The following is a 14,989-nucleotide window of genomic DNA, read 5'->3' as shown; positions in this document are numbered from 1 at the left end:
TAATAATCAACAACGTGGCAACGCGACAGCGCGTCCGTACATATTCGCGCGTCGTTCTCACGCGAGCAATTTCTTCTTCGCGTGTCACACACACACACACATATGTCGACGTATTAAAGGAAGAAGGGAAGGAGCCGAATCAGAAATTCAGCGCCGATTCTAGCGTCCCTTGCTCTGCGTGGAACCAGAAGTAAAAGGTTATGTCGATAATTGCATAGGTGATGACATTTCAACCGGCATAAATCATTCGTCCTTATTCATCATCGAGAATCTAGAATCGAGCAGAGCGCGTGTACTCGTTCGCGATATGCGGTGACGAGCGGTGGTTTTCTAACCTAACAAACCTTGAACGCGATCGGCGGTAACCTTGAACGTCAACGTCAACGTCAACGTCAACGTCAACGTCAACGCGAGCAAACGTGGCGCGAGTGAGTATCGTTGGCTGATCCGAGATTAGGTGGAGAACGAAAATGAAGAGGAAATCGGACAAGGTGAATTGCGTCGCGGAGGACGGTATCGTCGACGGGAATAATGTTCAGGAACCCTCCGATCTGCGAGGTGACGAGAAGAGTATCGCGATACTGTTCTTCTTATACTTGCTGCAGGGGATCCCGTTGGGATTATGCGGCTCGATTCCTATGCTGTTACAGAACAGAGGGGTTTCTTACAGGCAACAGGTAGAGTGAAGGCTATTGTGATTGAATAGGCTCAATATGTATATGATTATTAAATTGACAATATAATTAAAAATCATTGATTGAACAATGTAACCGTTGTGTGATTAAATGTATGAGCTTCTGAGAAGCCAAACTTATCAATTCCATTTCTTGTAAATTTTTTTTTTACTAGAGAGCATATGATTAGTTTTCTGATACTAAAAATAAGAAACAGTTGATCATAGTTTAGCTTCTTAAATTTGTATAGATACAAATTCTTGAGTATTTATACATTAGCGATTTGTATTTTATAAGACATAATTCTAATACACATAGAACATTGAATAAGTAAGCTTATTAAAAGCTTGCTTAAACTTACTTAAGCTTAAATAAAAAGTAATATATTTATCTTATTTTTTTTGTTCACATAGGCAGAATTTAGTTTCGTACAATGGCCGTTCTCGTTGAAGCTTTTTTGGGCGCCTATAGTAGATTCCATTTTTTCCCAAAAGTTTGGACGAAGAAAAACGTGGTTGATTCCTACCCAATATCTAATGGGTATATTTATGCTCCTTCTGTCAAATTACGTCGATCACTGGCTGGGCAAGGAACACGAAAAGCCCAATATCGAAATGCTGACTGCGTTATTCTTCTTGTTGAACGTACTCGCTGCGACACAGGACATTGTAGTTGATGGATGGGCGCTTACGATGCTTAAAAGGTATTATGTTTGCAAAAAGTATAATCCAGCTTCGTATATGAATTCAGTGTTTCTTCTGCAAGAGCTGTTTAATTAATTAATTGATTCATTCATTAAGGTGCAACGTCGGGTACGCGTCCACTTGTAACAGTGTCGGCCAAACGGCCGGCTATTTTATTGGTTACGTGTTGTTTATTTCACTGGAATCTGCTGAATTTTGCAATAGCTACCTAAGATCAGTCCCTTCCGACGTGGGCATGCTAACTCTACCTGGTAAGAAGTCTGGTTTATCGGCGAAATTATTTTTTATATCATGGATGCATTTATATGTAAGGTCTTTCTCTAATATATTTTTATATCTGTAGGATTTTTATACTTTTGGGGCTGGACATTTATCGTTACAACGACGTTTATCGCATTATTCAAACATGAAAATAAGGGCAGGATGTTGAAAGGCGAAGAGCTAAATATGGATATTAAACACGCGTATAAGCTATTGTGGGATATAGTTAAATTACCAGCTATAAAGACTACGATTATATTCCTCTTGACTGCAAAGGTTTGATACTAAAATTATAAAATTAGAATTCAATTGCGCTGGAACGTAAAAAGTTGGTTTCATTCATTATGTTTTGCAGATTGGATTTTCAGCATGCGATGCCGTGACTAGTTTGAAGCTTATAGAAGCGGGTATTCCCAAGGAAAAGTTCGCTTTTATGGCTGTACCGATGATACCACTGCAAATAATTTTACCATTAGTAATTTCGAAATATACTGCTGGACCCAGGCCTATGGACGTTTATATGAAAGCTATGCCTTACAGGTAATTAGTGTGCAATTCATTGTTCAGTAGTATAGGCTGATAAATTATCAAGTTTTTTATCAAGTAACTTATAAAGCAATTTGTATGATATAGGCTGGCTTTTGGCTTAATAGCGGCATTTTTAGTATGGATTACACCGTTCGTTATAATCAACGGATACGTTCCAGCTTATTATTTCGTCGTATTGATAGGTCTCTACTTTATACATCAGGTAAATATTAATAAACGGAGCATATGTCTACTTTAAACGCGAAGTGTACGACTCGGATTAAATTGTTTTTTCTTTACGCATTTTTTTTAGATTTCTGCAAGTAGTATGTTTGTAGCGTCGATGGCCTTCTTTGCAAAGGTCAGCGATCCGGCTGTTGGTGGTACTTACATGACATTGCTCAATACTTTATGCAATCTTGGTGGAAATTGGCCCGCCACAGCCGCGCTTTGGTTCGTTGATCCTTTGACGTTTAGGCAATGCAGTACCGATTATACAAACGATTGTAGCACAATTACAGAAAGAGAGGTTGGTTGCACAGCACTTTGTCTTTTTTTTTCATATTTTCATTCACAATTATGTCATAAGATTATTATAATTGATTAATCTGTTATATTTTCAGCTCTGTGCGAATACCAATAACGGTGTTTGCGTCATGCAGCTCGATGGTTATTACATAGAAAGCATTCTCTGCTTAATCATAGGTTTTTCTTGGCTTAGGTGGGGTCGTAGAAAAATTAATATATTACAGGCGAAACCGATGTCCGCTTGGAAAATCGTATTTACTCGTAATAACAGATAACATATCAGCACAATGTTATAGACGTGTTTTACATTGGTACCTGTAAAATTATTAGAAAATTCTTTACGATGAGTTGTCATATTCGGTGTTGTCCATCGGATCGAATTGGTTAGTAAGCAAATTAAAAACACTGAGACTTTTTACATCCACAAAAAGCTAACGTAAATATGACGTCCAACTTAAAAGTCAAAAGCGCATTGATCTGTAATAATTTTTTAGACATTCTGTATATCTGCCCATATGTGAGATATGTGCATGTATCATTTGCTGCGTGTTTACCAAGTGTTCCAGTTTCATGAATGTATGAGTGTATGAGGTGAATCGTTATCGATTTACTTCAGAAAACAATATGTTATCTATTATAGAATATATAATTATAGATATATAATTATATATTATAGAATATTATCTGTTATATGAATATATATATATGTACAGAATATATATATAAACTTTACAAGGAGAAAACATAATAATACTATAATCGTAAATTGAATATTCTGTGCATAATAAGTGATCTCTATTGGTTGTTTTTGTTATTTTTTCACTTCAAGTCATGCAATATAATTTAGCGATATATAATATATATATATAACATTTGTAAAATTATTTATTGTATATTAGGAAAAATATTATATAATATGTATATTATATATATATATATATATATATATATATATATATATATATACATTATATATATATATATATATATGTATATATATAATATTATATAACTAATATAATAACTTTATTATATAATAATACATATATTTTCCTTTCCTTTTTTTATGCTATACATATATATTTATTTGTCAACCAACTGAAATCAAATATATTATTCCAAAATGATGCATTACTAGAGAAACATATGTTATTTTTTACAGAGCGTTATTACATCTTATTTAGATGAAGTGTGTATGTAAACTCGTGTGATTTGTTGCCTTCTTGCGAGAAAATTAGATTAGTATTGTTTCAAATAACATTTTGCACTGGATTATACTTTACAGATTTCATAGAAATTTTTTAAAATCGATGAACATGAGCATGTGTGTTAGCAGTTTATATTGTAAATACAGCTAAAAAATATTTTGTGTATGCGCATAACTGATTATTTAACGAAGGATATTAATAAAAATCTTTTGTATAAAAAGATACTGATCTATGTGTTATATTTGATCGCTTTTTTATATACCTTCTAGACGTAAATGTAGTTATTTAGAGAAATAAGCTCGATTGTAGTCATGAAGATGAATTATCAGGTATGAAAATAAATTTACCGGATATAGAGTCATAGCTTTAGATGTCATTGGAGATAGATGCAAATTATTCGCGTGGGTATCGTGACGGTCAAAGTGTCGCCTGAGAACAATGTTGCACATTACCGCAATAAAGATTAATCGCACGAGTATTATATCACTGCGACAAATATAACTTTTGATTTCACATTTAATTTATTACATATTTATAAGGATTTATATTCACAAATTTTCATTAATTGAGATAATTACAGAATTAAAAAAATTCTTATTAAAAATATGCTTTTATAGATAAATAAATGGAGTCTTAACTATTTATTCTGTTTAAAATCATTCGTATCTTAAAAGATTATAGAGTCAATAATAATTATAATTGCGGAAGATATATATATGTGTGTGTTGCTTTGAAACTTGCGCGTTGCATTGCTCTAAACTGTATTTATCATTCACTGTTACATTAGAATAAGATATATATTGAATCTTAATATAATTAATGACAATTCTCATGACAACGAAAAACAAAGAAAGAAAATATTTAATTGTTTATAATTAACTATTATCATATTCTTATCAATACTTACGCTAAAATAGAATCGTACGGAATAAAAAAAAAAGTTCTTGTCGCGATGAGAAGTAAAAATTTTTGTGCGTAATATAAAATATATATAATAGTTTTTCTTTAAATTAAATTTTCATCAAATATTATACAACACACAGTATATTCGTAAAATATGATTAATGTTTAAAAAATAGAACCTTACAAAATATTTTTTATATAATAATAAAACTGATTACTTGTATGATACCGATGATTATATGATAACGATCACACCTAGAAAAAGAAAAATGCGCGTACGGCGACAATATTTCATTGATTGTGTTAAGAAAACACGATCATCAACAATTTTTAAAATTATGCAACTCTTGTAATTAGTCGGACTATATGAGGCTAAGTATACCAAAAATATAGTTGTTTGTACCAGACAAAACTTCCGAGAAAAGTTGTATGAGTCTATATGTCTCTTTTTTGCACAAGATCAATATTTACAAAATATATATTTTACTTTTAAACTTTCAATTTCAAGCAAATTTTCGTTTGTAAAGTGGAGCCGCCGAAATACAAAAAAGGTAACAATAAATAAAATAGTAGAGAGAGAGAGATAAAAGAGATTCTATATATATATATATATATATATATAGAATCTAATTTTATATATCTTATATATATATATATATATATAAGATATATAAAACAAACTATGACATTTAAGTAGCCGAGTATTAATTGTGCGTTATAATAACATTTAAAGTTAATTAAAAACTGTTAAAGATTTAACAATATCTTGTTCTATATTTCGTTGCATTAGCCTGCATTGTACTTCGTTGTTGGCGGTTGAAATTTTGCTTCGGCATTAAAATTCATACGATTTTCGCGACTCCACTGGTGAGAAAACTGAATAAGAAAAACACAATGTTGATTAAAATAAAATAACTTATCTTTAGTGAACAAGTTCCTTGTCGTCCAAAATAGGTGCTTTGTCGCTTTTCGGACTAACTCGCAACGTCGATCCCCACTTTGTACCTTTTTCGGCTTCCGAAGTTGCCATCAAGATGGAATACGAGTTCGGGATAGTAGTTGCTTCTTTACTATAATGGATCCCGTACAGGAAATAAATCATCATTCCTGAAAAAGAATTGAAAAGAGAAGTCGAATTAGAAATTGAAATTTAATATATTCAATTTCAACATTTTAAATATATATTGTCACATTCTCTTAGAAATATTAATTATAATTAAACCTAATAATTATAAATAAACCTACCGATTGTCATCCATACGAAAAACCGTAGCCACGTCATTGAAGACAAGTGCATTATCAGACCCATATTAAAGAGGATGCTTAGCGCTGGTATGAAGGGTACCAGCGGTACTCGAAATTTCCCGTTGGGCGGATTTTGTCTATGAGCACTAATCACGAAAATACCTAAAAATAAATCTGAGATAAATAAGTATAATTGAAGTCAATAAAAACAAGCAATAATTATATCGTGTCAAGATTGAAAGAAGTTTCAGGTAAACTTACTCGCGATGGGAAGCGGAAGATAAATCGCTGCGGAAAGGTAATCACTTTTTGTGAATGGAACTGTTGTTTCAAATGCTATTACTAGGAAGGTACCGAGGAAAGCGCAGGTTATCGTATAAATTAATAGACAGGCGGTCATGATGTGTCTAGTATCATAATCCTCTAACCATTCTTCCATCCAAGCGTATCGTGGTTTGAATCTGCCAGCTCCTTCGCATAATAACTATAAAAAATTGAACGATGTATTAAATAATCTAAATTTATTAAATAATCTAAAAATTGCTCAGCCGTTTATTTTATAAGGTTTATACTTTAGAGAAATAAAATATTTTTAAAGTTATATTTGATGATATGTGAGCCGCGATTAAATCATCATATACTTTTTAATCAAAACATACTTCGGATTTGATGGATGCTATGCTGCTGTAATTACTGGAATCTGCTTCTTCTGTAGGTGGTGAAGACAGACTGCTCGGTGTACTGACGCCGGATTGATCGGACGACTGCTGCTCAGGTATATATCTTAGCAGGATAACGCTAACTGCAACGATGGTATACGCGAGCAGAGTCCCGATCGACATAAACTCCACCAGATGTTGCAAGTCAAACAGTAGAGCGATTAAGGCACTGAGTAGTCCACTTATGACGAGATTCCATATCGGCACTTGCGTTCGCTCGCTGATGCGGCCCAGAAAACCAAATAACAGACCGTCGTTTGCCATGGAGTACATTGTTCTCGGAAGAGAGAAGAGGGATCCGAAAAGGGTTGTCGTCATTCCGCAAAGAGCACCCACGCTAGATATGTAAAGTTCAAAGGTTAATTTAAATTTTAAACAGAAAATAATTAAATTTTATATTGTTTATTATAAAATATTATATCTTTTTTTTGCGATCAATTATGTGGAGTGAATACTATTAGATGTATAAAAATAAAAAAAGAAAAACGAGCAAGCACAAGACATATTTTTATTTTTTAAAAGCATAAGATTTTCTTTCGAGAAATTTAAACGTTGTTAAAAAGGTTTATAAAAAAAGAAATAAAATTAAAAATTTTTACCTTATTACATATTTAGCCCACGGAATACCTCTGGACGAAAAGGCTTCTGGAAGAGCCGCGATAGGATTGAGCGCCCAATACGGTACGACTAATGTCAGGGCACCGCTGACCATCATGTATCCGATAGTAACTATTGTCATAGAAAGTATCGTCGCTATCGGAATGCTGCGTCCGGGATCACGAGCCTCCTCTCCAGAAGTCGCGATCGAATCGAAGCCGACGTAGGCATAAAAGCACGTTGCTGCGCCTGAATAAAAAAAATATCAGAATTCAATATCCACTCAATATAATTTTTGTACTACATTCTTAATCTAATAATTAGATGACGTTGCAATCAGCATGATTGCAAAAATTTATCTTCATCTGTATTTTACGATACCAATACTATTTTTGTTTATTCGAATTAAACGAATGAAGGATACTCGCCTGTGATGACGCCACCGAAACCATATGGCAGAAGACCTCCGTTTTGACTGCTCCAATTTGTGATATCTGCATAATAAATCCCCAGAACGACGACCAATCCCATCACTGCCAGGTTGATGATGGTCAGCAACGAATTTACTGTCGTTGATGCCTTCACCCCTAATCCCAAAAGCATAGCGTAAACGAGACATAATCCGCTGGCTAGAAAGTCCGGCACGGCACCTAGGGGTTCTCCCATGCTGTATCCACTCATTACCACGTCGCGGGTATAATTGCTAATCGCACCGCCAACTAATGAATCCACATATCCACTCCAGGCTCTCGCCACAGATGCTGCGCCTAATCAATGATTGAGCTTTCTGTTAATATCCTTAAAATCAAAAGTAGTAAAATAAATAGAATAAAATTCAAATTTAATTCTGATAATAAATTCAACTTAAAATTTTCTTTCTTATTGCTATACAATTACTAACTTAATTTAATTTTTATTTATTACTGGTTTAATTTAATTTTTCCTTTTCGTTAAATTCTTATCAGTAGTAAGTATTTTAAAAATCTCTCCATGAAGGAATAATTTTTTTACCAATCATATGCTCCAAGATGAGATTCCATCCCACGATGAAAGCCCAAAATTCGCCGACAGAGACGTATGTATAGACGTATGCACTGCCTGCCTTTGGTACTCGAGCGGCGAGCTCGGCATAACAGAGTGCTGCCAAAACAGAAGCCAGGCCAGCCAAAAGGAAGCTGAAGATCACACCAGGTCCAGCCGTATCATGTGCAACCGTTCCTGTCAGCACATAAATTCCGGCACCGACCATATGACCCACACCTAGAAGTATATTGAATAGAGTAATAAATATTAGTATGAATGGATTACATTGATTCAATTCACAAACATATATAAGTTTCATTATTTTTATTAATATTTGATACAATTGTTGATTAATCTTCTCTGACTAATATCTTACTTTGACACTCGAGGCTATTATTCCAGATTGTTACGTTTATCACTGTCGCGATAATACGAGCATGTAATAGCAAGTCGCATATCGTTCATACATATCTCATATAAATGCAATTAATTATGTTGAATAAAAGATACATCATGTGTTGAAAATAACATTTAATTTTTAAGTTTTTATTTTTCTTTCTTTTTTAAGATACTTTAAAATTTTTTGTCTTACTTTTTTTTTTAATGCAGTTATATATAGACAAATTGAAATACATATTCACCAAGCATCGTGATGTCAAAGGTAGAAAGACATCTCTTCATTGGGGTCTCAAGCATGTCACCGTCCAACTTCTTCCGACGATTTATCTTGTTATACAAGCCGGACATAACGTGACCCAGGATCATTCTTCGAACCGACGGCATAATGGATTCTATAGAATTTCAATTTCCAATTACGACGTGTCAGTTGAGACAAATATCAGCCTCCTTGTTAAAAAAATAATCACACACACACATTTATCGAATTTCGTAAATTAATTGTTAATTGAATATATTTGAATTACAGATTCGTGAAATCTCAATTGAATGATTGTAAAATGAGAAAGAGACACGCTTATAAATCTTTATCAAATAAAAAATCAATAGAAATCAATATAAAACAAAAATCATATGGTGCCCTATGGCATTCTGATACGAAATGTCACGACGATGACAAGTAGCGGCGAGCCCGTCGAATGTCACCCATGCTTTCGCCCCGTGGACGATCGATAGAAAATAATCCTGGAATATCTCAAGGACACACTGAGATGTGTTGCAAACGTACTTACGGCGTAATCGTTGTAATTATATGGATGTTCCGACGATGAAGTATACGTCGAATGTGCACTACACCCGTATACAATAATGTGGATAAGTACCGAAGGAATCATATGCTATATAACGATATAAAAGGAGCAAGTAACGCGAATGCGCGATGCACGACCAATCGGGAATTGGCTTTTAAATGTTAGAAAAGCAATATTGCGTTCTAGCGTTAATTATGGTTCTACGGATGTGACAAGCCAGACTGAAATAAACATAGTACTCGAATCTTTCTATTCTTGTTGTCATTTTTATGCAGACAATTAAAAGTTTAACTGTCAAATACGACACTCTTTATAGTTTCTTATTTTCTATTTTTTTTTTGAAGTTTTGATTTTAATTGAATTTTTATTACTTATAAAAATGTTTTTTTGTCTAATACATTTGGTGGAATCAAATTCTAATTAGACTATATTATATATGTATAATGCATGTGTGCAGAAAAATCAATTAATCGTCTAATATAAAAAAATGTATATAGCACGTCTTTATATATATATATACACACAGGTATCTCTTATACATGCATATATATATATATATATGCATGTATAAAAGATACCTGATTGGTTGTTCTCTCTGTGCTAGTTTATTTGGATAGGTATACCTTTAAGGGGCAAATGACAGACTTGCTGCGATCAGCTGACAACAATCAGCTGAATATGAACGTGTCTGTCACACTGCATCGAGTCATCGCGTCGATTGTTATTGAAGAAAATAGTTAGATTTGGCTTTTCTCTGGTACAACGTGATAAGAAAAATAATGTAATCTTGCATTCTCTCTCTCTGCGTTATCGTGCGCGCGTGCGCGCTCCGATATTGACGCGTTTGACATTACATTACACATCTTTAGCCACTTTGTTTACCATTGCAAGCATCATGCTTTTTGAATCTACGTATGCATTAACTTTCCATCTCTCCTTCCGGTACCGATAAAAACGAACGATATTACGGACTCGCTTAAGAGCAACGTGTCTCTCGATCGATTTTGATCAAATGCCAAATGTGTGACATCCGAAGTACTCTTTTATTGCGGTACGTTCTCACATTGGACAGTCAGATCTCGATGATTCTGTATATAAAATAAGGTTAGAACGACCTTTTTACATATGTGTGCAACATCGTTGCGACGTAATATCTCTTATGTTGGAGAAAGCGGTAAATTTCTCGTCTGGTCAATTTTCTCCTCGAAAATGAATGCAGTTTTCGACGAGGATTCGTCCTAGAATCCTGTTGGCTATTCTCACGAATTGTAGTAATTACATCGAGTAAATTGCAATAAAAATCTCGTACAGAAATCTCAAACGCGTTTAATGTCAACGTAATATTTGGGGGACCATGGACGGAGAGGATCTCGCAGATGTGGACCCACAGGAGTTGCAGGAGACCCTCCAGACTTATAGGAAACTTGCGGACGATTTTGTGAACCATGACACAATCTTGAAGGTGAGTCCTTTCTTAGTTAAATTTCTGTAAAACATATGTTATTTCTTTTATCATTATAATTATTTATGTATTGCAGGACAAAACGGTTTTATCGTACATAGCGTACGTCTTAGAGGTACCTGATGCAGATGTGGTTGCTTTAGCGTTAGATATTCTGGAAATATTTGTCAAGAATGTAGACAATTATATACACATAACGTCCACTTTTGGTGTGCGTGAATCCTTAGAAGCAATTATAAATAAGTACAGTCTGAGTGAACCAAAATTGGCCAATCGAGCACAACACATTAAAGATGACATAGAGCGCATGAAACCTCCTATATATAACTTACGTAGCCGTTGTAGACGAGTTATAGAGCCTAAAAAATTGAAGACTCATGTAATAGTTTTACATGTTCAGGGTCTATTACCAGTAAGTACTGATTTTCCAAGTTATGATTTGTTAATGTAAAATATGAAAAAAATAAATATCAAAAAATAGTTTTATACTTTGAATATAGTTATATATATATTAAACTATAATGATGACAAACAATTAATTATAGGAAACTCGATCTGAATTGGAAGGGATATTAATAAGAATCGAAGGACTTGTTTCACTTGTTGTTGATGTAGAGCATCAACGTGTAACTATGCGTACCTTAAATTTTGTCACTGCAAAACAAATTGCAGAAGCAATTGACAAAAACACAGACAATATGGAAGCGAGATTGGTAACAAGAAATAAATTTAATCAAGAGTTTCTTGTAAAGCTGGTAAGACATATTGTAATTTTTTTTTGTGATTTACTTTTTCTTTATAAAGGACAGACTTTTATACTCTCTTTAGTATAATTTTCATTAATTAAACTATAAATATAATTCTGATGTAATTCAGAAAACGAATAAGAGGAACTGAAAAAAGTACTCTATTCTATGAAAAATATAGCCAAATAGAATAATAATAGATATGTAAATTAAAAAAGAATCTTATAAAATATAGAATAATCAATGTTTTAAGACAATAAATTAAATATCTTGTCTCAAATAATTTCATTGATAGATTCGAAATTAAAAATTCAAAAAATAACCAATCAATTTGTACATAATGTAGTACATGATTTTAAGTAAATATGATTATATGAATTAATTAAATATGAATATAATAAATTTACAGATACAAACGGGCGATAGCGATGGGGAAGAAATGCCCGACTATTTACCTGAAGAGGAAGAAGAAGATGATAAGGAAGGAGTTGTATCATTATTTACCGGTTTAAAACAAAGCGCTTCATCTCTATATAAATCTACCGCCGAATTTTTAAGCAATTCATTTTATTGGTAAAATTTGTAATTGTAATAGAAATTGTTGTATAATTTATGATTATTATAATTATAATTTTATTTATTTGAAATCTCGTTTATCTGTCCTCTTAAAAAAGGTCAGAAATAACTCGTGCATATAGATATACCCCAATAGATATACATTAAGCAGAAAGGCTAAATAATTTTTAGTTATAATTGTGTAACTAATTAAATTAGAATCTCATACTATTATCTCATTACATTTATGCTTGATAATCGAGAGGAAGTCAGTAACAAATTAATCGGTTTTTACTTTAGTTTATAATAAATAATGCCTTTTTCTCCCTCTTAGTAGGAAATTAATATACAGACTTTTAAATCTTTATATTCGTAAAAATGGGAATATGCTCTATATATATTGGTATATATATATATATATATATATATATATATAGAGAGAGAGAGAGAGAGAGAGAGAGTTTTTTATCTTTCGTATTTTAGCAATCATGTGTATTCTGTCTTGCGTTAATTGATTTAATATCAGTAAAAATCAATTATATTTACATACATAAGTTATATTATGTTGTACAATCAGAATAATACTTCTCAACACATTCTAATATATTAATATAAGCATGTAAGTAATAAATTCCAATATGCATATACATACTAAAAATTTAATTATTTAAGTAAAAAATCTCATAAGTTCATTGTAGAAGCTTGTAATTTAAACTATCAGATTAAATGTGACATTAAATATATGTGACATGACATTCAAGTCGCAATAGTGCAGTTATTATAAAAGAAAGATTAAAATGAAAGAGTTCTAATACTCGATTTTACAATAATTGTTATTAATGTCAACTGTTTCTATTTACAAATTGCTTCTATTTATGAAAATTGTGCTGTTTACAAAACTAATAAATAATTTTTAACTACTTCTCGAAATTTCTGCATTTATATCAATATGAGATATATACATATATATATATATATATATATATATATATATATATTTTCTTTGGATTAATACGAAGAATAAAGTATATAGAGATGAAACGTCCTGTAAACCACTTTATTTTATGTATAACACATTTTGTGTATACTCCTTCTATTATTATATAATAATAGAGAACTCGTCAGTTTTAGCTGCCATTTCACGAAAAGGAACAATTTATGCAACTACTCGCATAATGTATGAGATGTGGATACAATAAGTATGATTACAAAGTACATCTGTCTAATAATACGCCTTAGAAATTATTTCGTTTAAATGAGCACATCCAAATTATTATTCTATCTTATTCTTAATTCGCTAAAAATTTCGGTGTTGTATTGTCTATATATTTACAGATGTGTATAATTGTCATTAAGGCAATTTGAGTTTCAAAGCAGGTACAATAGATGGATGCAAAACATCATTCTTTTCGACAATTGAGTAAACGCAACAGTTCGTGGGTATATGCATGTGAGAGAGATATAGCTTACAATAATTATTAGTACCGGTAATATATTCGCGGAATGAGTACGAAGTTTCCGCGTGTAATCCTATTGTCAAGTTTCGTTTTGAAACTCGCGTAATCTGCACCACACGTTTGACTATTTCGCGTGCAATACAACTCGCATCGCAAACTATACATAAATGCTTAAAGGTGGAAATCAATAAGTACATAGTCACTACAAACTTACTTATTCTTTGACTTTTGTTGGCTGTGAAATAACAAAAAAAAAATTAAGTTCCTTACGTATGAGCGTATATCTTAGAAAATACGTACAATGACACAAAGTAACTTTTCTATTGTAAGTGGAGTAGCTTTTGGGGAAGCAAATTTTATATATTTTTGTATTTTTTTCTCTCATATATTCATTTTGTCTAACGTTTTTGTATCCATAATATATTGCAAATATAAAAGATCAGTACAGGTACAACAATATCTTTCAATACATGCTTCAAAGACTAAATTGTGTATATTAATATATATATTACATATATTATTTTATTATGATTTATATTATATATATATATATATATATATATACATATATATATATATATACATATATATATATGTATATATATACATAATATATAATTATCTAATATTATATAGTAATATATAAATATATAATATATTGATAAATATATATATATACATATATATATATATATATATATATATATATATATATATATATATATATATTTACCAATATGTTCTAACTTTCACTAAACACTTCGACGTGGTCGATGCATGCAAATTGCCATAGGCACTTATGTTATTATAAAATTCGTTCAATTCATTATAGTTATGTTGTACGTGTTATTCCATTTCGGGAGGTTTATCTTTGATCTTTTTCTTTCTTTTCTTTTTTAGTTTATATTTAAACTGCGCATATACATAATATTGTTAATCAGATACTTTCATAATTGTGAAAGCATCTTATTATTTACAGTTGCCTTTCTATTATTTCATCTGACATATACTTATATATAATCAAAGAAATTTATATGAACTTGAAGAATTGTTGACTACCTACTTCTTCAATGTACAAAGAAAATTGATTTCTATGCCAATTTGAGTGTATGCACAGTTTAAAATTAAATTTGGGACTTAAAAATGTATATACGCATTTTATTTGAAAGTAATT

The 14,989-nt window shown here is 31.7% G+C and overlaps 3 protein-coding genes across 5 annotated transcripts; 2 read left to right on the top strand and 1 right to left on the bottom strand.

The window, feature by feature from the left end:
- The first annotated feature begins 7 nt into the window (after positions 1–7).
- On the top strand, positions 8–3,532 carry LOC140676146 (acetyl-coenzyme A transporter 1). The gene is made up of 8 exons (XM_072910902.1): positions 8–677; positions 1,088–1,377; positions 1,475–1,629; positions 1,722–1,915; positions 1,995–2,179; positions 2,273–2,390; positions 2,481–2,696; positions 2,791–3,532. Exons 1-8 carry the CDS (start codon positions 471–473, stop codon positions 2,968–2,970), a joined length of 1,545 nt encoding a protein of 514 aa, XP_072767003.1. The 5' UTR covers positions 8–470; the 3' UTR covers positions 2,971–3,532.
- A 1,942-nt stretch (positions 3,533–5,474) lies between these two features.
- Positions 5,475–10,383, bottom strand: LOC140662954 (cationic amino acid transporter 4). Of its 3 annotated transcripts, none has more exons than XM_072886724.1 (9): positions 10,219–10,383; positions 9,032–9,181; positions 8,379–8,627; positions 7,796–8,134; positions 7,370–7,616; positions 6,711–7,107; positions 6,313–6,535; positions 6,052–6,225; positions 5,475–5,913 (listed from the first exon to the last, which is right to left on the bottom strand). In XM_072886724.1, exons 2-9 carry the CDS (start codon positions 9,171–9,173, stop codon positions 5,729–5,731), a joined length of 1,956 nt encoding a protein of 651 aa, XP_072742825.1. In that variant the 5' UTR covers positions 9,174–9,181; positions 10,219–10,383; the 3' UTR covers positions 5,475–5,728. The 3 variants fall into 3 exon arrangements, with proteins under 3 accessions (XP_072742825.1, XP_072742824.1, XP_072742826.1); XM_072886723.1 differs by lacking the exon at positions 10,219–10,383 and adding an exon at positions 9,578–9,773; XM_072886725.1 differs by lacking the exon at positions 10,219–10,383 and adding an exon at positions 9,578–9,772 and having other exon boundaries at positions 6,052–6,213.
- Positions 10,384–10,407: 24 nt separating this feature from the next.
- On the top strand, positions 10,408–12,450 carry LOC140662959 (armadillo repeat-containing protein 1). The gene is made up of 5 exons (XM_072886745.1): positions 10,408–10,646; positions 10,907–11,057; positions 11,134–11,469; positions 11,603–11,812; positions 12,213–12,450. The coding sequence occupies exons 2-5, from the start codon at positions 10,950–10,952 to the stop codon at positions 12,378–12,380; spliced, it is 822 nt and encodes a 273-aa protein (XP_072742846.1). The 5' UTR covers positions 10,408–10,646; positions 10,907–10,949; the 3' UTR covers positions 12,381–12,450.
- The last annotated feature ends 2,539 nt before the right edge of the window (positions 12,451–14,989 follow it).

This window comes from Anoplolepis gracilipes, chromosome 2, assembly GCF_047496725.1.
Source record: "Anoplolepis gracilipes chromosome 2, ASM4749672v1, whole genome shotgun sequence".
Lineage (NCBI taxonomy): Eukaryota > Metazoa > Arthropoda > Insecta > Hymenoptera > Formicidae > Anoplolepis > Anoplolepis gracilipes.
This window is presented reverse-complemented; position numbering and strand designations above follow the sequence as displayed.